We start from the raw sequence: 26,506 nt of genomic DNA on the forward strand, positions 1-26,506 counted from the left end.
TCGTCCCGCTCGCACACCGCGTCTCCGTTCCACTAGCGACAAAACGCGACACACACTTTCGCTACTAGACGGCCGAAGCGACAGAGTACGCGCGCGCAATACTCGTCTCTACACAACTTAGTTTTAAAGCTAGCGCTCCGGATTGCGCGACACATTAGAGGACATTTACAGCGCATCACAAAAACGTAACAAGCGCCACCATGCCAGAAATATTTTCAACTCTATGGCTCAAGAAATAAAAGCTACTTTTCTGCATCATAGCTAAAGGTGGTGTAAAGACACAGTTTTCAAATGTCACGCAGTGTAGTCGTCTCTTTTCTCCGGAGTCCTGTCGCATCTGCCCGGCTCCTTTGGCATCCTTCAGCATGCATGTGTCCCCCCGCATATCTTTCATCCCGCTCTACGGCGCCTGAAGCCCAGTGTCCGGTCTCACAGATTGTTAGGCGGTCGTGTTGGCGTCGCTCTTTGTATATGTTCGATATAATCACGAATATATTAGTGTGTTCGTACGTACTCATATGTATAGCGTGGAGGATTAGATGTGAAATGTACTGTGAAGTGACGAACAGTGCCGTTTGATGTTATTTTATGTGGAAGACAGTCGCCAGAAGCATTCATGATTCAGGTTAGTTTGCCAAATTTTGTTGCTTTTAATGTTTTATTACCGGCCGAGAATTTGATAACACTAACATTATCTATTACTGAAGCGCTGTGGCGTTACGCAGAGCTTTTGATAGAGTTTAAATTAAATAAAAATGTTTTAGTAACTCTATTTTTGTAATAACTATATTATTATATTTTGGATTAACAATACCAACATTTTAGTTACAAAGAGTTCTCATTAATTAAAAATCATACAAATATTTTTACATATAACAAAAAAAACTGTCCATTATTCGTCTTCGGTTAGATATTAAGCAAACACACGTACAGACAATAAATAAATAATCATCGTATCAGTTGTGAAACATCAATCAGCTATTATTTATTATTGTAAGCCCACGCGTGGGCGGCCAAAGTGGGCAATAGATAATTTAATTATAGACACAAATGTATTCATTAAGTATTGCGAAGAACAAAGTGTAATTAATTTTATTTCTAATACTTTCGTGTGGTTGCAAAGGTGCAATAATTGAGTTTTATGTTCCGAGTTTAATTATCGGATGTCAAAATGTAGGTGAATGAATCGTCTACATTATAATATATAGTGTTATAATATATATAATATAATCGTCTACATTATAATATATAGTGTTAGAAAAATAAATTTTGAAGACATTTTTCTAATGATACGAGTGTCACATTGAAAATCTAATGAGATTCTTCTATGATTATGATGTTTATTTAACTAATTAAGTTTAAAAGTATTACTTTAAATATAAGAAAAAATGCCGCAGATTTTCATACGTGAATAAGCTTTAAGACAGATATACACTTTATACTGAAACGTCTCCCATTTTTTAAGTATATTATCAAACTCTTGCAGTATTATCACTAACGCGACTCTCAAAGTTACCAATACTTTGAGTGTGACTTAAAATTAACAACTAACGCGTATTATAAATATACCAATATCCTTAAGTTCCTCTTAAAATTAAGTAACGTTTCAGTTTCCAGCAGTTTTTCTGTACTGGATAAATATTTATCTTAGGTAATAGGTACATACCTAGATCTACTTATATTTACAAATACCGATATAGGTATAACGAGATTGATTTGACCCTGTTATTCACTGCTAATTACAACCACGTTTTAGACACCGGATATAAAGTACTAGAACTTATTAAGGATATAATTAGAACAAGAGCTTAACATGATTTTGTAAACGATGACGTTTACTTTTGTAAAACACAAAGAACTGCTAAAAACGCTTATGTATCCACCGCTAACTATCGTAAATAAATTGAACTCAATAATGTCCCACTGCTGGGTTAGGTTCTCCTCCCGGAATAAGGGAACGGTTAGGTCTTTAGTCCACCACGCCCCGCTGGCCAAGTGGGGGTTGGGGACTTAAACTATTCTTGATTATTTAGAAGTTAGAATATTCTGTTTGATAGCGGCTTAGGTAGCAATTATGAAAATGGTGTAGAAAAGACAACTTTAATTAAAGGCAACAGAGACAATATTAGTTTATAGTTGGAAAATTCGATGATATTTTTATCACAACGTAAATGCATACAACGAGTGAAAGATTTTACGCCTTACGCCGATCTTCTTTCGCATTGAAAGCTAGTGTATCTGTGTAATATATAATTTCTTGAGAATGCAGACATTTGATTATATATTAATCCTTTATACATATAAAACGGATACAGTAAGAAATTTACAGATTAGTAGTCTCTAATAGAGCTTACCCGTGTTTCGGATTACGGAAACACGGAAATCTTCTATTTTTTCCTCGTTTAACCCTTCATTATAGAATATTTTGTTTCTTATAATCTGCTGCAAAGGTGCTACTTCGTTTATATCATAAGTCTAATATTATAATTGATTTATACTTCTGGTGAGCTCAACTTCTCATTAGGCAAACCTGATACTTACTTACTATTAACAAAAAAACCTAGTCGACTGTGAGCATAAAAGATAAGTAGTCTTAGAACTAAGCATTTGGGGAAAACCATTCATATCTCAAATCCGCAATAACATAAGAAATAGTACATAATAAAGAAACAGCAGAGCTTGATGCGCAGGCGCCGCAAGCGTGACGCCATTAGTCCGGAGCGCGCGCCGACACCCGCGGGCAGACCCGACTGCAACCGACCGAGGCCGAACCTTTGACAATACTACGAGTGGTTTATACACTTGTGGTCGATGAATACATCAGATAAAACATAAAAATATGGTCTAATTAAAGTAAAAGACAAGATGTATGGATGTGAATGAAGCAAGGGACATATCAAGTGGCGTTTTCTAGTCTCTAACTAACCGTATGGGGAAATGTCATGTTTTTAACTATGTATGTGTCTATTATGGATGATATTGCGTGTCATCTATATAAATACAAAATCTTACTTTTGTAGGGCTTCATAAAAACTCTCCAAGATAAAAGTAAAGTCCAGTAAATAACTAGTCTACTTATCGAATATATATACGAACGAATGTTAAAACAACATAAGAAAGCTTAGATATTGATAGCTTCGGTATTAACAGGAAATCTAAACTAGGTTCTTCCTAGAAAGACAATTATGAATCATACATTTTTCGGTGAGATCTTATACATGGTAATCACTGCCAACATATGTAAAAGAGCGACGCGAGACAGAAGATATTCATACAAACTAATGATTAATGGGAAACTGTATCTGTCGGCTAAACTTTCACGTATAAACAACTGAACTAATTTAGAAGCAAGCAGGTTCAATTTATACTCCACGGAAAGACAAATTAAATTTCCGCCATAATGAAAAGGTTCACAAAATAATGAATATACAAGTCTTAAGAATTATTTGAAGCTTATGGTAGACCGTATTTCTCCACTATTCGTAAGGGGTTCCTAACGAGACTCACACCAGACACTTTCATAGAAAATACTGATCTCGTTATTTTATTTAATTTACTGAAGAGATTTAGTGAAAAAAGTTCCAATTCAATCTAGACGTCCAATATTTGAAGTAAAACACAGAATCAAAAATCATCATTTATAGAGACCACCGTTTTCTTTAAAGATCATAAGTACTACAAAACGATGTTGTGTCCTCACATCAATTATAAGCCTATATTTAGCAATAATTTCCGTTAATAATACAGAAGACAAACATCAAAACAACATTTTCTGGTCGTCACAGTAAACAGATGCCACGGGGAAGCGCGAGCGGCTCAAATGCCATTAGTTCGCGCCGCATGCCGCCGCGGGCGCTGCCGAGCTCGTCCGAATGTGCCCGAAGATAGCTCGTATTATAAAAGCTGTTGAAGAGTATCTGATTAAAATTGTAATGAAGATTACATTCGTAGGCGACAAAAGAGTTATGTTATAATTTGTCTGAAACTTTTATCAGCGATTCTATGCTATATTTCTCTATCTTGTACTTTTTGCTTGGTAAGAGAATATAAGTTATTCCTATAAGTTATATGAGAAAGTTGTTTGATGCCTTCTTCGTGAGGATCTTAAATATCGATCATCAATTAAATATCGTTGGTCGATAAGATGAAAAACACCAATCTGTTTCGTGGATTGACTGTGGATGGTGCTCCGTATTATATTTCAACTAATGTATTTTCTCTAAACCTCTTTTCACGCAAGAAAAAAATCTAAAACCGTTATTGTAAATAGCTAAACCAAACCAAAACTATAAACTTTGTGGGAAGAGACGCTCTGCTAATCATTAACGCCAACAACATATGTATACTATAAAAACATTCATATACTCACCTCATATAATAATATAACAAAAAAACAATATAAATGATGATCAAGTAAAGTACAGTCGGATGTCCATCGTGGTTGCAGAGGCAGCACAGTCAGTACAGGTGTCGGATGCGCAAGCGCCGCGAGCGCGACAACATTAGCCCGTACCCAGCCGTACCTACCCATAGTACCCATAGTACCCATAGTACCCATACCGTTCATACTTCATACTGTTCGAAGACTTCGTACTGCTTTTCTCAGTGCCGCCAAACGCCGAAGGCATATGCACAGAAATATCAACTCGTATTTATAATAATACGTTACGTTTTTAAGTCGTTATAAAGTAAATGTAGGTTATGACTGACACTGAACGGTTGACATGTGGAAACTTGTTATAATTCAATATTTTTTGTTCTGGGAGATCGTTTGTTACTGAGTGTTTTATTCAATGGTTAATGTCGCCATTCCGCCAATAGTAAAATTTAAAATTGACTAGCGTCACCCACAGGCAGTATACTTAAAAATAAAGAATTTCTATGGCTCAAGTATTAGATTAAATCTGAAATATTGTCCAGTAAAACTTCCTACTTCATGCCTTTTTATCATTCTCGTGTATTTGTATGAATACATTCATTCACTAAGAGGCCAAACTAAAGAAGACAGTAACACCAAATAAGAAATGATGAAATTAAGATCAAGAATCAACCTCCAAATTAGAAATCAACAAAATATATCCCCGAACAAAAACCTAAAGAAACGTCATCGGAAAAAAGCCCAATTCTGACTACTTATTTGACAAAACCGCTTCTAAATAGCGGCCGCTATATCAAGACCTATATATAACAACTATAGTATAAGACTTGGTGCTCGTCTCGCCCTGGGCTCAACTAATGTAATATAATATTCCCGGCCGTTGTCCGCCATTACGTGAAGGTGGATTATTGAAATAAATCGCGGGTGATCAGCCAAATGCATAGTTTGCGCCAACCCATTACACTGATTGGGTTTCCGAAGATCCCATCATTTTGTTTGTTAGATATTAGGAAAAAGTGATTTTATATTTTGCTTTAACAGATCATTTTAAGCGGCGTGTGAACAAATTTTTGAATATTTTGTTGAATTGCTGTCAAAACTAAGTAGGTATATCACTTTTTATCAGTTCTATTTAGACTCGGAATCTCAAACATTCCTATTATTTTACTTAAAAAGCGGTGTGTTCTAAAAAAATCTACTGAATATGTATTACACCACGGGTTAGTATATTATAGTGTTAACAAAAAATCTTGTAAAAAAACATTGCTTATTACTTTGGATAGTTACTGAAGTACAATTCGAAGATTCGTTTTTTCATCAAACAGAACAAATAAACAAATTTTCGGTTTTAGGTATCGACTTGAAATGTCGTTATTAATATTTTTTCCCGTGTAGAAAAAGCAAGCCATTTGTCCTTTTTGAATTTTACACCAGAACACTTTACTCTTCAAGGATTAAATTCATAAATAATATCCATAATCACTCCAATATATTCAATATAAATAAATGATATAATAAGTACCTGTCATCGCAATATTTTTATTAATCTCACATGCCTCTGGCCGTTGGCCAAATATGGCAATAACGATCAATGATTCTTTCTAAAATAGTAATCAAATATACTATATCAAAGAAAATCATAGGTTTTACATCAATAATACGATTAAATAAAATAGATAATTATATATTTTGATGACACAGGTGTTTGTTATTATTCAAATATGTTATTTAATTATCGCGTTTTCATATTAATGTTGTCAATGACATGACGGAGAAACTATTGCAAATTACTTGTATGTAACTTTGAAATAAAGTCGCTTTACGATTCAAATAGTTAGTCACAGCATTCAGTGTTTTTCGTACTTGTATAAAGAATTATGTAAACCAAAAAGTGAGTAATATAAAAATATAGGAATTAAAAAATATATTTACAAACGTGTTATTTTACAGTTCTGTAGTAAAGCTATTAAATAAACAAAATTTAAAAGTTTTGTTATTATATTAATCAGGTAAAATTATTTTAAACACACACACACACGTGTATGTAAAAGTTATATGCCATTTATCATAGTACTGAAAACGGGTGAATCAACCGACCGTAACTTTTGTAGAGCCTCCTAACGCCATCTATTAGCAATAAATGAAACTAAAACTCGCAAATGGCACCCAAAAATTCAGAAATATACTACACACTGTTTAAGTACTTAGATACTAGGTACTTAACTCTAGTTTATGTATCAGATAGTTTATCAAAAAGAACTTTGGCAGTAATTTCCCATATTTCTTGCTACTTTTTCTATCAAATAGGTTATCTAATACTCTGTCGTAACATGCGAAATAGGCCATCAATCGCATTATTTTCATACACATTTGATATAAGATATAACTTTTACGATTATCCAACTGATATTTTTTTCTAACAAAACACATTTTATTTACTCATCACTATTATTATAGTGTAACCTTCATATAAATCCTTTCTTCGTACAGCCTACCACGGTACTATAAATTAAACTTCGTACCATTTTCCTAGAAATCAGACGGTAATCGATACGTATCGTATATCTTTTCAAGTCGGGCACAGAGAAAATCGATAAGGTTCAAGGTCGACGGTTCAAGGACACTTGTAATAAACACTATTGGAGTAAAGGCAACCGTGAATCGGTACAATTATTATGAAAGTAGTTTGGTGAAATTCATTGGGTTATGTCGATGCGTTTGAAATGCTTGTTTTGTTTGCTTGTGGTTTTTTATTATTTTTTACACGACAATATTTACAATTCGTAAAAGGTATTTTAACTAGGTTAATTATTAATAAGTATATACAGGTTACAAAAAATATATACACACAGAATATAAATAAAAAATAAATTAAGGAACATACAAATTTGCTTGTTTGTATACTTTATTTCTATTTCAAAGGTTGCTTTTTCTCCGTTTAGTTTTAAGAACTAGTAGGTACTGATTAATTATAATAGGATATTTTTTTGATAACAAGAAAGCTTAGGGACTGTATGTATAGTAAATAAAGAAGCAAAATATTATAAATATTTGATGATGTCGACTAGGAGTGGGTAGAGTATTAAATTAGATTTTTCTTGGAAATTTGTCTGCCCTGTCTACTTCATAGGCTTTTACAAATAAAGACACTTAATATTCCAGATGAGTCTATATTTCGATGAAAGTATTAATTAACTACTTATAAACTTAAAATTAGAACTATTTAGCACCAATTTAGCTTTGTTAATAAACACTATTTTTCAACTCTATCAAACTTACTTTATTGAATTAAGAAAATAACTATCTTTAAAATTAAACTAACCTTTATATATATATATATATTCCACAAGAGCAGCTTAGCATACCTACTGATCCTAAACTATAATAAATAATTAAAAATACCCTATATGGAGCTAATTAGTCGTTGTGAAAGGTTTCCTCGATAACACTTCATCGCCTCCACCCATCCGCGTCCTTGCCCAATTAAAACCGTCACAGTACGAATGATGTCACTATTACTATAGTCCGACTATTTAAGAGAGAACCTTTACAACGCACAATTATTTACATTTTGACTTATATTGAACATGCACGATTTATCAAAATTTTAACTACGAATAATGAAGGTATGAGGGAAGGGAACTTTGTTAACATCGTACTAAGTAACTCCATGGAAAAAAGGCGTGATTTTATGTATGTATAACTTATAATGCAATGAATTTCCATGATAAAGTAGTTGTACCAAATAGACCACTATTAGCCTACGTCCTATCCTTAACACCGTAAGGCGGTGACGGGTCACAGATGTCGTAAGTTCTGAATTTTCTACGCCTCCGCCAGCCGTAGAACTTGCATGCAAGGCTCTCTACTGAGTTGTTGAACTATAACATATAGAAGTAATTATTCAAAATCAGTCTTACCAAACGGTACCGCACATTTAATCATTTCCGTGATACATCTAAACAAATGTAATACAAACTTATTAGGAAGTATAATTTACGATCAGTTTTACAACCCGTGGGTATGGCACACAAAAAATATTTAAAAAATCAATAAAAACATTGATAAACTGATTGATTTATTGATTTCTTGTACGGAAATAATTTGTCAGCGTAAATATTCGTAAATACGCCGTTAGCGCCATCTTTTGACGTATACCGTATGAATTCATAATTGGTATCACTATACTGTCTTTTTTTAATTAGTGGTCTTTACCCGCTAAAGAAACTGTGATCCTAGCCGAAAAACTCCGTAAATGGCTGACCTCCGTAAAAGGTGGTAAAGTTCCAATTAAAATATAGGATGACAGCTTGTACTTACAGTGTCAAATTATTATACACTAATAGCAGCGCTTTTACAGATACACAAAAGTCCTTTTTTTTAATTCTTTTCGCGAGTTCTTAGCCTTTCTGTAGCGCTATTCTCTACTAGTGCCATAACAATTAGTTCCTACGGCATCCGCTAGAGGCGCTAATCTGGTTTTCGTATAAAATAATCGCCCTTCTAAAATATCAAGTGCACAGATCTTTAACTCTATGGATGGGAAAGTGCCGATACTTAACTCTCTAAATGACGCACTGTTTACGCAAGTACATGTTAATGAATAATGAAGGACAACAGTAGACAATATTGTCATTAATATTTATCATATTAATGACATGTATCTCGATATCTTCCCATCACTTACTATTTCGCAACTGAACCAAAACAGATGACAACACTAGCTTAACGAACTTACTTAACAATAGAGATGCGCCTACGCATCGAATGAATTAATCGCTACGATGATCGATTTAGATTCGTACCGATTCAGAGGTCGATTAGAAACCGTTCTTGTTAGATGGGTTTTATTGTTCGCGCTTGACTGTTAGTGATTTGGAGGTTCTATTATAATAATTAATCGGTAGTGCTTTGTAATGACATGCAGAGTCAAAGCCTTATTTTTCAATGTAAGTAGTTTTTTTTCTAAACTTTGATTTATTACGGCTTTGGTGTTTTGATTGTGATTCCGGCTGTAGTAGTAGTATTGGGTTGGATTCCTAGAAGGCTTGGTAAACGATTTAAATTAGATTACGGTCTGTTTACGCTTCGGGTATGTTTTGAATAGTTCATTTAGTGAATTTTGACTTAAGCTAACAGATACTATAAGGATAGACTATCTGACACAGTCTTCATGTTTAAGACGTTTTATGAAAATTAACACTCTTTTCAAATACTCATATATTTATTAATAAAATTATAGTATATGTTATTATTATCCTGTTTAGTATTTGCGTTAGACACCAATAGGTAATAATACCTTCGAGTTTACGGACATCTCGCTATCCCATAGTTGTCGATTTGCATTTAGCGTGACAAAACCTGTCAAAAACTTACCTCGTGACCACACTAGGTCATCATCGAATTAAATACAACAATAGAATTCTAAAATTAACATACCCATTGATAAAATTGACCATAAATTCACACCTTTGAACAATTATTGTTTTAATTTATCGGGTCAGCGAAATTCTTTAATAGTTTAATGGCGAAAAGTCATCATCAATTTTGTATAATTATGAAGTAAATACGTTTTTTTGTGTTGGTGACGAATTCTTGTGGGATCGTGGGTGGTTTGGACAACTGGTTAGGCTTGATGGATGAATGGAATTTGCTTAAACCTGTCTAATAGTCTGGACAATTTCCTTTTTGGTAAACTGTTGTTGTTTGTGAACAAACTAGTGGTGAATTTTATAATTTGTTTTTGTTTAGACTATGAAAGATATAATATGGCCCTTATATCACTTAATCGAATGTTGTTTATAGTAAAATTATATTACTGAAACTTGAAACTGACGGGCAGACTTAGGTAAATTTACTTAGAGGTGATATAACTCCTTTGTACGATTGTGTTGAGTTTTTACATAGACATTAAAAATGTACCGAAAATAAAGGTTCCTAACGCACCCGCTAGGGGTGCTGGGTTTCATACAAAATTTGCCGATAGTCCATAGAAGTAGGACTATCGTCCCTATGTTCAATTTTCGTTTTACATACACCAAGTTACGCCTTCTACGTAACAAGAGGCGAGGCTTAAATACAAATGCTTTAAACTTGAAGTAAACACTCAATAATTCACTCATATTTATTACTACTCAACACTGTAATTATCATCAAGCATATATTAACGGAGTAGGTAAGCAGAGACGTAGTACAAAGGTAACACCCAGTCGATGGTATCTACATGACGAAATGAATTATGATGTGATTTACAAGTTGTTATTAGGTATTATTATGCTCAATAGTTTCGACATACATACTTGTAGTTGAATCATCAGTATGGGATGGGATTTTCAATTGAGTGTACCAATCGGTTCCTATGTTATCTTCTAAGACAAGAGATAGTACCTAGACTTGTACAGCATATAGCGTCATTCTGATGCCATTAAGTTATCTTAAAAGATAACAGTAACTTCGTGTATGTACCTACTTTAAATAGGTCTGGTCTGTGTTGCAATTCTCTACAGTCGGTACTGTCGAGTATCGAGAGTTTGACATTTATAATGTACTGCCAAAATAGTTCTTACGGAGCCCGGTAGAGGCGCTAAACAGATTTTCGTGTAAAATTTCTCGATAGCTAGCCGGTTGTCGGTGGTCGATAGTAGTATATAATCGAGCTACTCGTCACGTTTCTCATAAAATACGCACCTAATATACATATCAAGAGCATTAATTAGTTTAAATGACATGCATATTACTCGCACCAGTATTTGTAAAATTTAACTTTTCTGTTTGTCCGTCTTTTGTGTTATAAACGACTGAACCAATTGTGATGAAATTGAGCATAGCATTGATATTTGAACCTGTTACAGTATTCTTTTTGTAATATCAAGACTTGTGTCATAGGAAATAAGTATGTATTTATTTGTGTCATATTTTAACGCAATGAAAGCGTAAATAAGTAGCTAGAATTATCTGAAATGCATCTCACAAGTATACCTAGAGGCAAAACGTATACAGATAATCTGTAATCTATTCTAATTACAGTAATTACATTTCAAGCTTAGGAATATGGAATTGCAGATTTCTTGTCCTTTCTAGAATTACTTATCGTTAATTCTCGATGAGCGATTGCTAGAAATTTCATGATGAATAATTTCCATATTATTTATTAATATACCTACGCACGCATTTACTTGTATATAGTTGGACTTAGTGCCAAAGGCATTCCCACTAGCAGTCTTCAAAGCTCAATCCTCTGAAGACCAGTTTAGTTTTAGTGGAGTAAAAATAAAATAAAAATGAACATACAAATTTAGAGGTACTTGAGCGTACCTCCTTATAGTTTAACAACTAATCTTGCATCCATAGTCGACGGTGTGGCGAAGACATACAACGTTTAGTAATTAGAATTTCTTTGACCCGTAGGCTTATGTAGCTGACGGTGGCCTGTTTGATACAGCCACTTTATTCGGGATAAACAGAGATAAAAAAAATGTAGATAAATCAAGCATACCAAGCTTCTCTTTTAAATTGGTGGACTTTAATACGCCGTATCTAAAGTAATTTTTCATCACACAGTTAGGAAGTCAACACATATTTTTTAACAAGGCTGACCGAATTCATAGAAACGTAAGCCATCCATCTTGCCTACTCAACTTTAAAACTAATTAGATACAGTCGCGTAAAAAAGTCACTAGGAACCGATCAATCACATCAACAATCAATCAAAGACAACAACGCCTACAAATACTGAAATGTCAAGGAAGATTAGAGAATTATTAGTTGCACTTACTGATTATTATAATGTACGAGGTTAAGTGATCATTGCTGTTATATTGATCATGAGTGTCGATTAATATTAGTGTATAAAGGAAGTATATTTAAGCATATATAGCATAGAAATTGAGTATAATGAAAGAAAAATAACATTTTAATATTTTTGGCATAAAATTAAGTCACAGACCTAGCGCAAATAACCGAGAATTTTGTTTGATTTTCGATTGTAAAGTTATTTAAGTATATTTAAAAATAGTTTTCTAATAAATGGAATTATAAGACGGCTAACTAGCACAAATTTGTATCAAATAGTAAACCGGTGAAAATCTCCAACAAAGTTCCAAATGATTAAGTGCTAAAACACTCACTCCTTCATTTCTTCATCAAAATCGGCGCAGTAGTAACAACCCACTGGAAAACACAATATTAATGCGTGCGATCGCAGCGCAAAATTATAATTGCATTTCAAAATTATTAGGTGCAAAATTATATTATTGGTGTGTTGGGCCGCGGGCGTTCGGTATCTGATGTATACAGGCTTGACATGGTAAGTGATGAGCCGAGTGATAGAAACTTGCTTTCGTCGGGCGTGTTTGAATTATGGCCTCGAGTGTACCCCGTATCGGACCTTTTGAAATTACGTGTACAGATATTATGTTGTTGAGTGTTGTTGGATTTGATTTTTCCGGTTTTATGTGCGTGACTGTACTTTTAGTTAATTTGTTTTAATGTAACTACTATATGCCCAATTGGGTGTGACATATTTTTAGATTTTGAAGTCGTTAATGATTTTCTTACTTATCTTCCGAAGTCCTGACTGTGCTACCTACTGGGGTCTCTGAGGCCTTACGTAACATAACAACTATGTTCAATTTCTAAGCGGCTACCCATCTTAGAACTCACTGCGGCAATAGACACTTAACTCATATAGTACATAATTCACAAGCTATATTATAAATTTTAAGATTACAAGATATTTTTTTGTTTCTTATAAGTACATAAATACAATATACTTTCATGACATCACACATGTGTCCCATCGGATAGGCAGAAACCAAAGAACGCCACAAGCTTCATTAACATCCACGACACATCTTGTCATACAGGATCGCCGGTTACGAGTACTACGCAAAACTTTATTCATAAAATTAATTATTATAATTATTCCTTTGACCATTATGTTTTCAACAAAATGTCTACATTTCCTTACTATCAAATGACATAACTGCAACATGATTTAATTATATCTGTCTATGCCTTATCCATAACACAGTGATGAAATGAGCGCGAGTATTTGTTCTGAGCCTGGTTGTTAATGTATCTATATAAGTATGCATTTAGTAGTATATAAGTATGTTTATCAGTTATTTAGTTACCATAGTTACCCTGCTTAATGCTTCAAAGAACTGTGTGTGAGTTGTCCAATGATATTTATTTATTATCTATTTCCTTACTATCAAATGACACAAATTCAACAAGCTATATATCTGCCTATCCCATTGCAATAGACCTATAATAATAGTCGTAATACCTACGTGTTAGTATTTCTCAATACAAACAGTTGGCATAGTTTCAAGCACTTTATAGAATTCATTAAACTCACCATAAATATGTCTTTGAATTACTATAAATTAATTTAACACAGCCTTAGGTGGTTATATAACTGTTTACTGAGTGATATAATAATGTTTTATTTATGTACTTGTTCTGTATTATAAGTTTATGTAGTTAGACACGCAAGAAATTGAATTATGTTATGATTCGTTGTTTTGCTTATAATTTATTTGTTGGCTAAAGTTATATGACAAATAAAAATGGAATTATCTGATTCATGATTATAAATTGTAAATGAGGTAAGGGAAGTTTGTTAGTATCGTACCAAGTGGCGTTATTTAGTCTTTGTTACCCCAATGGGAAAAGGCGAGATATTTCGCATGTTTGTAACGTGATCATAAAAAAATTATGTATTTCATAGTACCGTCTATTCGTCGCACAAAATCATAATTTTAAAAGTTTTATAATACAGTTGAAATTATATATTTAAAAGGTAGGAATATTTCTAAAATGTGATTGTTACACGTAACATGCCTGTTTCACAAAAGGACACACATATTGTACGAACAAAAGAATTTTGAACAAAAACACATTCTATTTCTAGAACACACACTTTTGTCATCACCTGAAGGCCTACCTAAATATATAAAGGCAAGAATAGGTAGGATATACCTAAATGTCACTTCTCAAAATTCAATGAATAGGTAGACCTACCCCGTGCCGGACTAGAACAAAAGAACGTTATCAGTAGGGTGAATACCCCAATTGTCGGCCGTCGCCTCACATTATGTTTTTATTATTTTTTATTGTTTGCATGTCTCACATACGCTCAACTTTAAAGGCACCGGCACTTTTTTCTCGGAAACAGGTCTATTGTTATTTAAATTTGTTAAAAAGTATGTATTTTTGCAGTGTTTTCGCATAGATCTTTAGAATTACGATAGCTTTCATGGTGGCAACAAATGGACCACATTGTCGGCATATAGTTTTCGTATATTCTCAGAATATTTGCTAATGTACGGTTTTGTATACGTGATATATTTGCTGTAGGCAAAGTAAAAAAATTACTTGGCTGTATTTTGAATTCACGCCATATTTTTAAAACCTATTTACTTAGTCATTTGACTAATTAAATATCGTACGTTTTGCGTCGATGACTGAAAATGTAAAAAATAAAATTACGTACGTTTCGAATCAATTTTTTGTATCAAAGACTGAAATGTTAAAATTAAAATCGGTCGGTATATTCTATTACAATATAATCCACATTTTCACATAACGTCAGTAACTGGCTAGTGGCTACGTTTCATATTTCTGACATCGCTGGCCTCATACAGATTTATCATCTTAATAACGGACAATTTATACGTCTAATCTGACTCATCCAATAATTACAGTTTTATAGCAAATATGAAAACAAAATCATATAATAAATATATCGTCGTAAGTAGTTTTTTCCTTATCTATAAAGCACTTACAATTATAAGTTTGCAATGAGAATGATGACTCAATAAATAGTTCAATCAATTTTATTGAATGAAAATTAGATTTTGCAATATTATTTCTAAAATTATTGATTCATTATATTATTGAAAATATACGGCAGAGGGTATGTATATCATATATGTAGATAGTTCCGAAACTCCAAACTTACTAATTTTTTTTTTTACTTAAAACTAAATATTATTTTCTGGCAGTAGCAACTACTTAAAAAAGGCCTCTTGTACAATTCCAAAACATATTTCTGAGATTATCTTCGCAAATAATAAAACAATAATGACACCTATTGTCTTAGTACGGAGAACGTATGGGTACATACAGGTACTTTTTATCCATTGTTTTTTAACCAGGTAGTAAAATAAGGGTTAGTTGACGCCTACTAAGTCACCCCCACCCTCAACTTAAGGGTGTTAATACGTGTGTCACAGGATAATCTGGATTAGTCTTGTCGTGGACAACAGATCTTGCCGTCGTAGATTAGTGACGGATGACGACACATGCCGTGAAATTTTCTACACTGTGACAACCGAATCCGTACTAGTTTTGGACATGCTGAAATTTTTTGTACTGTGACTTGAAAAATTTGCTGTACATATAAAGTGATTGTTACTGTTTGTTCGTACTAGTTCTAAGTGAAGTTCAAATGTTTTGGGACGACAGTGATCAGTGTTATTGCACTATGAGTGGTTGTAGTGATAACCACTTGGGCAAACTGACACAGTTTGTCAAACGATGGTGGGAAGATGATTATTATAAGGTTTGTTTTAACTTCTAACTATAAACATGTCTAACTGAGAATTAAAATCGGTTTTATGTTTTAAATTGATTGTAGTATAGTCTTTTTTGATGTTGGAATTATTTCAAAGCTGTAAATTGCAAAGCGTCCACATAATTTTCTCTTTCATGTCAAATTCATAAACGCCCTCAAAATCGATACTTGACCCTTGGCTTATCCAATTATTATTTAATACCCATAACAACGCGAGGCGCCTTAAGCCAAGATTAAGATAAGGCCATACTTGTCCTCAGTGTATCATTACCTTTATTAAGTTTAAGCGATGCCCACAGATAATTTCATACAAAATCTAAATTGTATCATGAATCCTTTTAAAAGTAATGGGTGTGCAGTGTCCCCGTATTATGGGTTGTTTGACTTTGTAGTGTATAAGATTATAGAAAATTGAATTGGCCGGCTAAATTATGTTGTAGGAAAATGATTGGTGTAGACTTAGACCAGTTTATTAAATGTAATAAACGCTGTGTAGACGTTTGTCGAGTTTTTCATTGGAATTAACGAGTGCTTGTGCTTATTAGAGACTATTTGATATAGGCTTGAGAATGATTATTTGATTAGACAAATCGTACCGGCAAAGATTAGTCGAAATCAATTTTAAATCGTTACTCTTTTGGTAGTTAACAAAGTTTTCTACTCTTTTGGTAGTTAACAGGTTTTTCTTAAAAAAAACTCAACAGAAACAAAAATAACTTCGAATCTCACGCACTTTAACGAAATTCCAATTTTACCGCTAAAAATACATTCATATTGACTTTCACTGGTACACTGAATCAGTGGATGTAACGATAATCAAATTAATAGACACACACGAATCGCCCACCCACGCCGCATGATACGCCATTGTTAAACGAACGACAAATATTGATACAATCGCTTTGTTTCATGTCGGTACACGTATTTATTGTACAACGGTAATATTGTATATTTGACAGGGACGATAACTGGGACGTCTACCCTAACTCGCGGGAATCAATTAGGCTTATTATATTTAGGAATATAGAAAAATGCATTTTAATTAAATTAAGGACTGAATTTTCTATCGTTGGATAACTTTTAGATCATAATGAACACATAATTAGGTATTTCAATTTGATAAAAATGTCTTACTTTATTTTCTTCAAGATCGGGGTAAAACTTAAGTCATTAGGTAAATACAAATAAATTATAAAAACACTCGTTGACGTAATTGCTCACATCAGACATGATATTCACACATTAGTATAATAAAGTTATTTGTTTTAATTATTAAACACTTTGAAATAGTCCGCAGAAATGGCAAAAACCACACCCCTTACATAAGCATTTATATAACTGTCATATTCAAGGAGATAATTATAGGTTTGCAAAATACAAAAGTCATGAAAAAAGGTACATTTGCAGGTGATAAAAGCGTTTAACAAAAGTATATAGGATCGGAGTAAAGCGTACTAGGTCTTTTAGTAAACGACGAATTATGGAGCAAAACGCAGTGAAACATAGGCAGATGTTTTGAAATAATAGTAGTACTATTATGTGTTTTAAGCAGGTTACACATAGACGCAGTTTTTGGTATATTAGGTAAGGTAAACTAGTCGAAAATTATAGCTTTCACTTTTTTTATTATTTAAAATAATTTGTATGCATTTAAAATAGGTATAACTTTTATGAGTAACAAAGAGACGAATTGGAAATGTTTTTAATACACAACTTAACCAATTTATTGTTCGTGCTTGAAATCCGTCGCGTAATTTTATATAATAGTTTTTACGTACATCCTCTAAAACTAACGATGATTTTGTTTAATGGAACATAGTCTTAAGAATCACACATAGCTCTACAAGCCGATAGACCCGCTACCGTAATAGTAGAATTACTAAGTTCTAGATCAAACGATTAGTCTTCGTATATCTAATCCTACTTCCTGTTAATATTATAAATGCAAAAATTAGTAAGTATGTATGTATGTATGTATAGATGTTTGTTATTCTTTCACGCAAATACTACAAAATCGATTACGATAAAATTTGGTATGTAGGTAGCTTAAGACCCAGAATAACACATAGGCTACTTTTTATCCCGAAGTTCGGAAGGGTCTCCACGCGGACGAAGTCGCGGGCGGCCTCTAGTTTCTCATAATCCTGTATTTGTATGTCTCGGTTATTGCGCGACTGGCCTTAAGATAGCTTCAATTAATGTTGTTCACGCACCGATTAAGGAACTGCACGCATTGCGGACAGGGTTCTTATCTAGTTACTGTCCGTAATTGCAGGGGGATGCCGATGTTTGGTGCTAAAGTACTGGCGGTCACACAAGCCGTGAGACATTATCTACCCCCGGTTTCGAGTACATTTAGCGGTAGTTTATCTGTTCAATAGCGTTTTTTTATGTGAGTTTAAACGCCAGTGAATAGGTAAACTACCGCTAAATGTGCCTCAGAAACCGGTGGCTAGTGATGTTGTAATAGGAACCTTTTGATAATTTTTAATACACATTTATAATACTGCGATTCGTCACCTTGCTGAAATGAAGTCTAATTTTACGTATTATTCTGTGCTCAGTGGAGCAAAGGCTTTTAATTAAATTTAAATGAAAGAACTTTTGCCTTTTTCCTCTGAAGGTACGTATCTAAGTGCGGATAAAATAGTTTTAAGCGTTCTTAGTTATAAACAACATTAGCTTACAGCTACGAGCGAAGTCAATTAGTAGTCGGAAAGTATTTTTTTTAAACTAAGTTCTGACGAATATTCCCGCCGTGTCACTGTTAGCAATAAATTCAACAAATGAAGGGCCTTCCTTTATTTTACGCTCCATTGGATACAAGCCAGCTGTCGTTTAACAGAACTACATCTGTCTAAGTATCTAGTAAAGTAATAATCCTAAACAATCATACACTCATAACAGAAGCCTAATACGTCTAAAATATAAATTAGCTGGCTCAAAGGATCCATTTCCCACAAGAAAACGGTGTAGCGTACCATCTCAGGTGCGTGCTTAAACGGTCATTAAGTAAAATGGCAATGCGTTGTGCGCTTCACTGTACAGAACCTGTTTACTTACTTCATGTATCATGCCCTGAACAATATGGCATGTCACGACAGCGAGCCAACGAAAAACGATCACCTCGAAAAAAAGCAAAAACCCACTCACGACCAACTGAAATAAGACCATACATCAAAGTAATAAGGTACACTTTGTTATGCTACACTTAAAAAAATGCCATGAAATATGTCCGCTTGTCCATTGCTCTGTCGGTAGGCGTGGGTCAGATATGTGTGCAAATTTATGTTTTTCACTCACAGCGACGGAAAATAGACTGTTTTGAGACGTAATAAGAGTAATTTTGGATGTGCGGTACGTTTGCGGGTCGATCACCTCGGCTTAACATCGCGACTTTGGTGATTTTTTTTTAAGCCTTTTTGTCGACTGTTGACAATTACTCGTTTCGTTCCCACAGCCTCAACTGTGACCGCCTCGTAAGAAAACACACGAAGCGACGCAAAAAAATCACGTCTAGACATCAATTTTGTTTTCTTATTCGCAAGCTCCGTTCGGACACTTAACAAACGGATTCTAGTTATTTTCATTATGGTTCCAATTTAGTGTAGTCAAACGCTGATAGCCAATAAATACATAGGTATTAAGAGATGACACGACGCGAACTTTTTGCAATGGTCGCTAGTGTACGTCAATATAACTAGGTACATTTACCGCAACATAACGTATACCATCAATTTCCGATTTTATGTTATTGGATAATGATATCCAAGAGCTCTAATTATAATGATTAATAAAATGATGAGTTTAATGGTAGCGTCGTGGGTTCGCTATAATGAGAGCGCCATCTTTCTTGAATTAATTTCAGCAACATTGTAAAACTTAACGTTCCTAAATGCAAACAAACTATGTATTTATTACGGTGCTTATTCACAGAATACTTCATAATCCTCCGCCATGTTGTATATCAAAGGAGGTTATAAACGTTCATAATACAAAAATAATGGATTCTAAATTCAAAACATTAAAAAAAGCATCTGTTCAAAAATTATAGCATTTGGAAATTTTAAAACGAACGATTAGAATAACGACATCGACAGAACTCGGAACAAAAACACAAAACGCTTTTAGGAACTACTTAGAAAGCACGAAATTACTTCAGAAAACTGTATAATTATCCGCATAACTCGGTGTCCCAGACGTATATTTTTCTAAAACGACACTTTATTATCCCGTGTTTATCCGCTCTGCAGCAATAGAAACGAAATGATTGTAATTGGTGTGCTTTTACGAAATTGCCCCTGAGTGGTCCAAACGACAATATAATTCCCCAGAAACGGATAATGATATGGCAACCCCATCGGTTACCCGCCGTAATCGAGTGACAAACTGTGTTAAAAAGCGACAATCAAGTTCATTTAAAGTGAATGTAGGGCGGGACCGCGGTTAAGCGTTTAAATGAAATTTAAAATGAGATGGTTTTTCTTATAGCTGTTGAGGTAAAACTGCTTAAATTGTTATCAAGACAATGTTTCTTATAAATTATTTTACGTTTTACATGTTGATAATCAAAATTATGTTTAAAATAGAGGTGAACACAATGAGCGCGCAGTATAAAGTTTAATTTTATTTTTGATGTAAGAACAAAATTCATTTGTCAATCCCGTAATACAAACTCGTCAAGATTAGTGGTAAGATAAACAACGTTAGTATAATTTGGATTGTTCCAAGTGTTTTGCTACAGAACATTTTCGTGTATTTCTCACGACATCACAATAATAATTACGTACAAGTTTTTGTTCGAAACCTGTTCACAAGGCAGACCGAGTAAGGAGTGGAATTAACTTGAAATTTAACTTTGACATCGCGAGGCGGCCCCGAATGCTTACCAAATGAATAGTAATTTAGTTTTCGGATTAAATCGTTTCAAACACGCGACACAGAACCACTTTTCTATTCTCAAGTCGACTCGAAACCGTCATTTTACACAATTTTACCCAATTGCTCCGAGTTCTCGGAATTAATTTGATATTAGCCTTTGAAAACGCAAGGTGTGGTTTTGTGTCGGCTTGATAGTTATTTTGAAGAGGGATTTGAACAACCAGTGTTTAAGGTTTGCTCTAGACTCGATAATCTTTTAGAATTAACTGCGCTCATTCATAATTTTATTAAATGAAATGTTTTGTAAGTCCGCTTATGATATGTTATTTGATTTTATAGACGGTAAACGGTTTCAAAACTCGGAACTCGGAGTAGGTATTCGAGAAACGATCGTTTGCATATTAGATTTTGACAGCAGTAGTAATTTACTGATTAAAAATTAATGCAGTTGAACATTTATACGATATGCCATTTTTTTACTCGAACTTTGGGTTTAATGGTACGTTACGTGTTGGTCTAATGATATAGAAAGCTAAACTCAGTTTTTATTTGTTTCAGGAATCACAGTCGAGTAGCGCAGAAAGATGGAGTGGGCGCGGTCCGGAGCACAATATGGCTCTGCAACAGATCCTCAAACTTCAAGAAGCGAGAGCCCTCCATAAGACCTCACTTCTTCCTATCTACAAGAAGAATGGTCTACCTTCACCCACCGCAGCCAGTTACGACAGGCCCGAGAAAAGGCCAGAGTACCCTGACTCTCGAGCTTTCGAACAATCGAAGCTCGAGTCAGAATTCAGAAGGCTAATGGAGCATTCGGGAAAAGACATGCGTACTGACGAGTCTTTGAAATACTTTCAACACATGATGGAGGCTAAACAACATTACGAGTATCTGAAGAGTATTCAAGACCGAGAGGCAAGAACTAGTCTTGAAGAGAAAACCGAAGTGAAAAGAGAGGCGACATCACCCAGTCACCACAGGTCATCGCCAGTACACCAATCTCCCCCTCATAGAGTATCTTCAGCTGAAGTTTCCCCTAATCATAGCATTCGTCTATCTACCTCATCCAGTCCCCTTTCAACAACTAGTCCAATTAACTCCTCCCCATTAAGTCATCTGCAAAACATGCAACCCTTTGATTTCCGCAAACATAAAATCAGCGAAAGCAACGGTAAGGAAGAGAGCAGAAAACCTTACGACCTTGGATCGGCTGAAAAAGCCACGATGGATCTTATGAGAAGTCAGTTCTTCAACTTTCCATTATCCGCAAATTTACCGATTCCACCGATGTCGATGCCTTCGACGTTTAATCACCAAGCTGCTATGGTTGCGGCTCTTAGTCAAAATCCGATGGGCTTAGCTTCACTTCAAGCATTACTACCTCAAATGTCAGCAAAGCCTCAAGAATCTCCAGAAAACAAATCCAGTACCAATGGTAAAAGATCAGAAGACTTGAAACCTGAAGACGATAATGTTCTGAATTTAAGCAAAGATGCTTACGCTGAAGCTGCTCAGAACTCTAGAAATATGATGTTAGGCAAATGCATTAGTCCACCGAAAAGACAGTGGGGTGCTTCTCAGATGCCATTAAATTTGGGAACGCACTTTATCAATCCTGCTACGGGAAAGAAAAGAGTACAATGCAACGTGTGCTTGAAAACTTTCTGCGACAAAGGAGCCTTGAAGATTCATTTCTCAGCGGTTCATCTTCGCGAAATGCACAAATGCACTGTGGAAGGGTGCAGTATGATGTTCAGTTCAAGAAGATCGAGGAACCGGCACAGTGCGAATCCTAATCCTAAATTACACTCACCACATCTGAGAAGAAAAATATCTCCTCACGATGGCAGGACTGCACAAGTTCACCCAGTTCTGATTTCACCACACCGAGCTGGACTAAACATTCCACCGGTAATGAACCCAATGCATCCATTCGGATCCTATCCTCTTCTTAATCCACCTCACAATATGTCTCAATTTGGAGCAAACTTGCCGTTAGACTACAAGAACAATGTAAACATGAATTTCTCGCCATCATTTGACCATTCACATCCAATGCGTCGTGAATCTGATTCTGTAGAAAATAAGGATCAGGATGGTCAAGATTCTGATGAAGATGATGGCATCGTTGTAGTAGCGGGAGACGACGACGATGATGATAATGATCACATAGACACCAGCGATTACTACTCAAACCTAAACAAGTCTACGGGATCGGTAGACGATTCTGAAACTGATTACGATCAAAGAAGTGTCAGTGAAAACAATGATGTGACAGATACCAGGAAAGATGAAGCAGCTAGTCCCGAAGTTATGAAGAGAAAGCGCAAGAACCTCAACCCTACACGTTTACAAAATAACTTCGTTACCGAAAACGGTACAACGAATTCGAAACGTGATCACCCTGATTCGGAAGAATGTGCTGTTGACTTGAAGAGAGTCAAAACTGAGGACAGTCGACCTGAAGAAAGTCGGACTGATGACAATAGCTACAACGTTCCTAAGGAGTCAACCGAAAATGTCGATGTTAAGCACGAAGTACCGGCCATCAAAGAAGAACCCACGGATATGAGCTATAACATTCAAGATCTACGGGTGAAAGACGAGCCGGTTGACAAATCAGATATGTACAAATCTACTAATCAAAGCACTACTGAGGAACAATTTTCTTCAGAAAACGCACTGAAGAGACTCGAAAGCTTGTCAAAAGGTGACTTTCCCAGCATACCTAAGAAAAATGATTCCCATTCGCTGGGTCCTTATAATCTATCAATGAACGACTCTATCGATTATTCTGATAGATCCCCCTCTTCATCCGTATCTAGTTTCGATTACAACACAGAAGATACTCATGGTCAGATTTTTGGCCACTTTGATAATGGTTTCTTTGTCAGCACCACCGACGTCCCTATAGATCATGAGAATCCTAGAAAATGCACAGTCTGTGGGAAAATCTTCCAGAATGTTTATGTCTTGAAAACACATTACCAAAATGCCCATTTAAAACTTATGTACAAGTGCAACGTTGAAGGATGCAGAGCAGCATTTTCGTCTAAGAGAAGCAAAGACCGTCACAGCGCTAATATGAGTTTGCACAGAAAGATCGAAGAATATAGAATATCAGACGAATCATCGAGGATTTTGGAGAAAATACGAGAGCAAATGGACCTAATCTCAAGGTACAATGAGGAAGAAAGGGCCGTCCCTTACGTAGAATCTCACATCTACTACAGAGCGAAGGAATCTGACAAACTAAAGAATCATTTAAGCCATCAGCTGCCATTCCCGGCACCGTACCCACCGCTTCAGCTTCCTGAAGCATATCTGAGTAACAGGGATATGTTTGCGCAACACTCATTCCTTTTCACTCCTTTTGGTATGCTGCCAAACTTCCCTCCAATTCCCTTAGGATTTCTTCCTCCAAGTCTGAATGCTTTCGGCTGCCATCAAAACTACTCCCCACCTTCATCGAGGAAATTGAACTACTACGTTGAAGACGAAGCGCCGCGACCAAATAAAGATGGAAGCTATCCATGTCGGGGCTGCAAAGACAGCTTCAAAGACCTGTCAACGTTAAAGCAGCATTGTGAAAGCGTTCACGTGGACTCTTTGCATCGGTGTTCCATCAGTGGTTGCAACGCGGCGTTCTTTTCGAGGACTAAGCGAAATATGCATTACGAGTCTCACGTCGCGCGAAGACAAAACGGTAGGATCCACGTGAATTCATCGTGACCTGAATAGTACTATAGAACAGTTGAATCTCCAGTGCATTTGTGATTTAATTTAGTATTACCAAATAGAGCTAGGTTATGCTTACCTACCTTTTTAATTAGACGAGGTAAGGTACTGTAAATAAGTCGGCTTAGCTGTTGCCAGTGACTTGAAATCTGCCTGTAAATAATAGAATTCGCTTAGTCTTTTCCCATGTGTAGTATAGACATTATTTAATATGTAATTCAACATTCCATAGTAATAAATCGTGCAATAAAAATGTATATAAATAATAGTGTATAATGTACAAATTTTGGCTGATGTATTTAGAATAATTATTATAATTTAGTTTTTAATGTACTTGCTATGTCTGTGTTTGTCGAAGTTTCAAATGTTTCCGTCTATTCTTTTGGTCTGTTAGCACAAAATAGGATTTTTGTAACAAGTTTTGAAATAATTTTAGCAAAAATATATTTACTTTTCAAGAGTTCAAAGTATAAGTACTTTTTTTTATTGTATACTTATTTTTTATGATTTAGTTTTTGGTTTTGTACGTTCAATTCTTGTTGCATTAATCCTGTATAATGTAGCATAATAATTTGATCATATCTCCTAATATTTTGGTGCTAAAATATGACAAAATATTATTTCATAAACTGTATATTTCTTGGTATTTCTTAAATCTATTTGTAATGTGAGAAATTAGGATAAATTACGTTGTATAAGTACCAAAAAGTATTAAAAACATAGTTAAGATTGTATTATATAAATAAAACGTATATACTTCCTTTTTGCCAAACGATAATAAGTATGTAATAAAAATGTTTGGAAAAATTTATATTGTTTTTATTATTTATTTACCAAAAACAAAATGAAAACATACCTGAGACACACTTGCCTACACATAAAAATTACTAACTTTTAAAAAAATCATACAGACTTTACATGTCCAAGTGGCTATGTGTCCGTATATTGTACTCGTAGGATCCTGGGTTCGATTCCTGGCTGTATTAAAATCGTGAATCAAAGTTTTATAATAAAATCTAATGAACACAAGTAGACTAAAGTCTTTAGTTTATATACTTTCAGTTTTACTAGTTGAAATATGAACAGGGAATTAAATGAAAAGCCAAGAAAGAGATAGAAAGATTAGCTATTTCTGAATTATGGTCTTAATGGCCTTTTGGGGACGAACCAACATAAAAGTATAAGTATATTGAATTGATGGATATAATATAATTCTCCTTATAATAATATACATATGCATACTATCACAGTAAAGTTATGCGAACTTTGTTAGAGCTAGGAATTGAGCACAGAACATTTGAAGTTTTGGAATCGAATCCACAACCTCCGGTAGCAGTTGCGACGTCGGGACCTTTCTGACTACTGCACTAGTGGACATCTGTGGTAGAAAACTGGCTTATGCCGATCGTAGATACATTAATTTTAGTCAAATACGAATAAAGATATAAAATAATATAACACAAGCAATATCAAGAAAAGACGCCAATAAAAAATAAAGGCGGGTAATGGTGGGTAGATACAGATAATAAATATTAGGCAAAGAACATCCCGCAAACAGCCTGCAGCGAAAAAAGGTTGGTATTACAGAAGCCGAACAACACTAATTTGCGTGATTTATGAATTTCAAATAAGGTTAATATAAATTTTATGCGTTTTCGAACGCAAATTGAACGAAAGGGTTATTTTATTGAGGGGAATAGCTCCAAGGAAATATTTTAAACTCTTGAGAAAATGTTTAGAATCTTTGAATGTTTTGAAATAATTAGGAGACTTTAACATAAGATTTTATGTTATCATTAGATTCAAGTCAGTTAAACATTTTTTATCCAAAACGAAATATTTAAATTCCATGATTACGTATACCTACTCTTGTAGTTTATTGTGTCGGGTAAGCTAGTGAGCTAAACAAAATCTAACATCTCTACATA

The 26,506-nt window shown here is 34.6% G+C and overlaps 1 protein-coding gene across 2 annotated transcripts; it reads left to right on the forward strand.

Moving 5' to 3' along the window:
* Positions 1 to 434: 434 nt before the first annotated feature.
* Positions 435 to 25,358, forward strand: disco-r (disco-related basonuclin zinc finger protein). 2 transcript variants are annotated; one of them, XM_076123575.1, is made up of 2 exons: positions 435 to 625; positions 21,399 to 25,358. In XM_076123575.1, exons 1-2 carry the CDS (start codon positions 617 to 619, stop codon positions 24,570 to 24,572), a joined length of 3,183 nt encoding a protein of 1,060 aa, XP_075979690.1. In that variant the 5' UTR covers positions 435 to 616; the 3' UTR covers positions 24,573 to 25,358. The 2 variants fall into 2 exon arrangements, with proteins under 2 accessions (XP_075979690.1, XP_075979689.1); XM_076123574.1 differs by lacking the exon at positions 435 to 625 and adding an exon at positions 15,653 to 15,947.
* Positions 25,359 to 26,506: the final 1,148 nt, after the last annotated feature.

This window comes from Anticarsia gemmatalis, chromosome 15, assembly GCF_050436995.1.
Source record: "Anticarsia gemmatalis isolate Benzon Research Colony breed Stoneville strain chromosome 15, ilAntGemm2 primary, whole genome shotgun sequence".
Lineage (NCBI taxonomy): Eukaryota > Metazoa > Arthropoda > Insecta > Lepidoptera > Erebidae > Anticarsia > Anticarsia gemmatalis.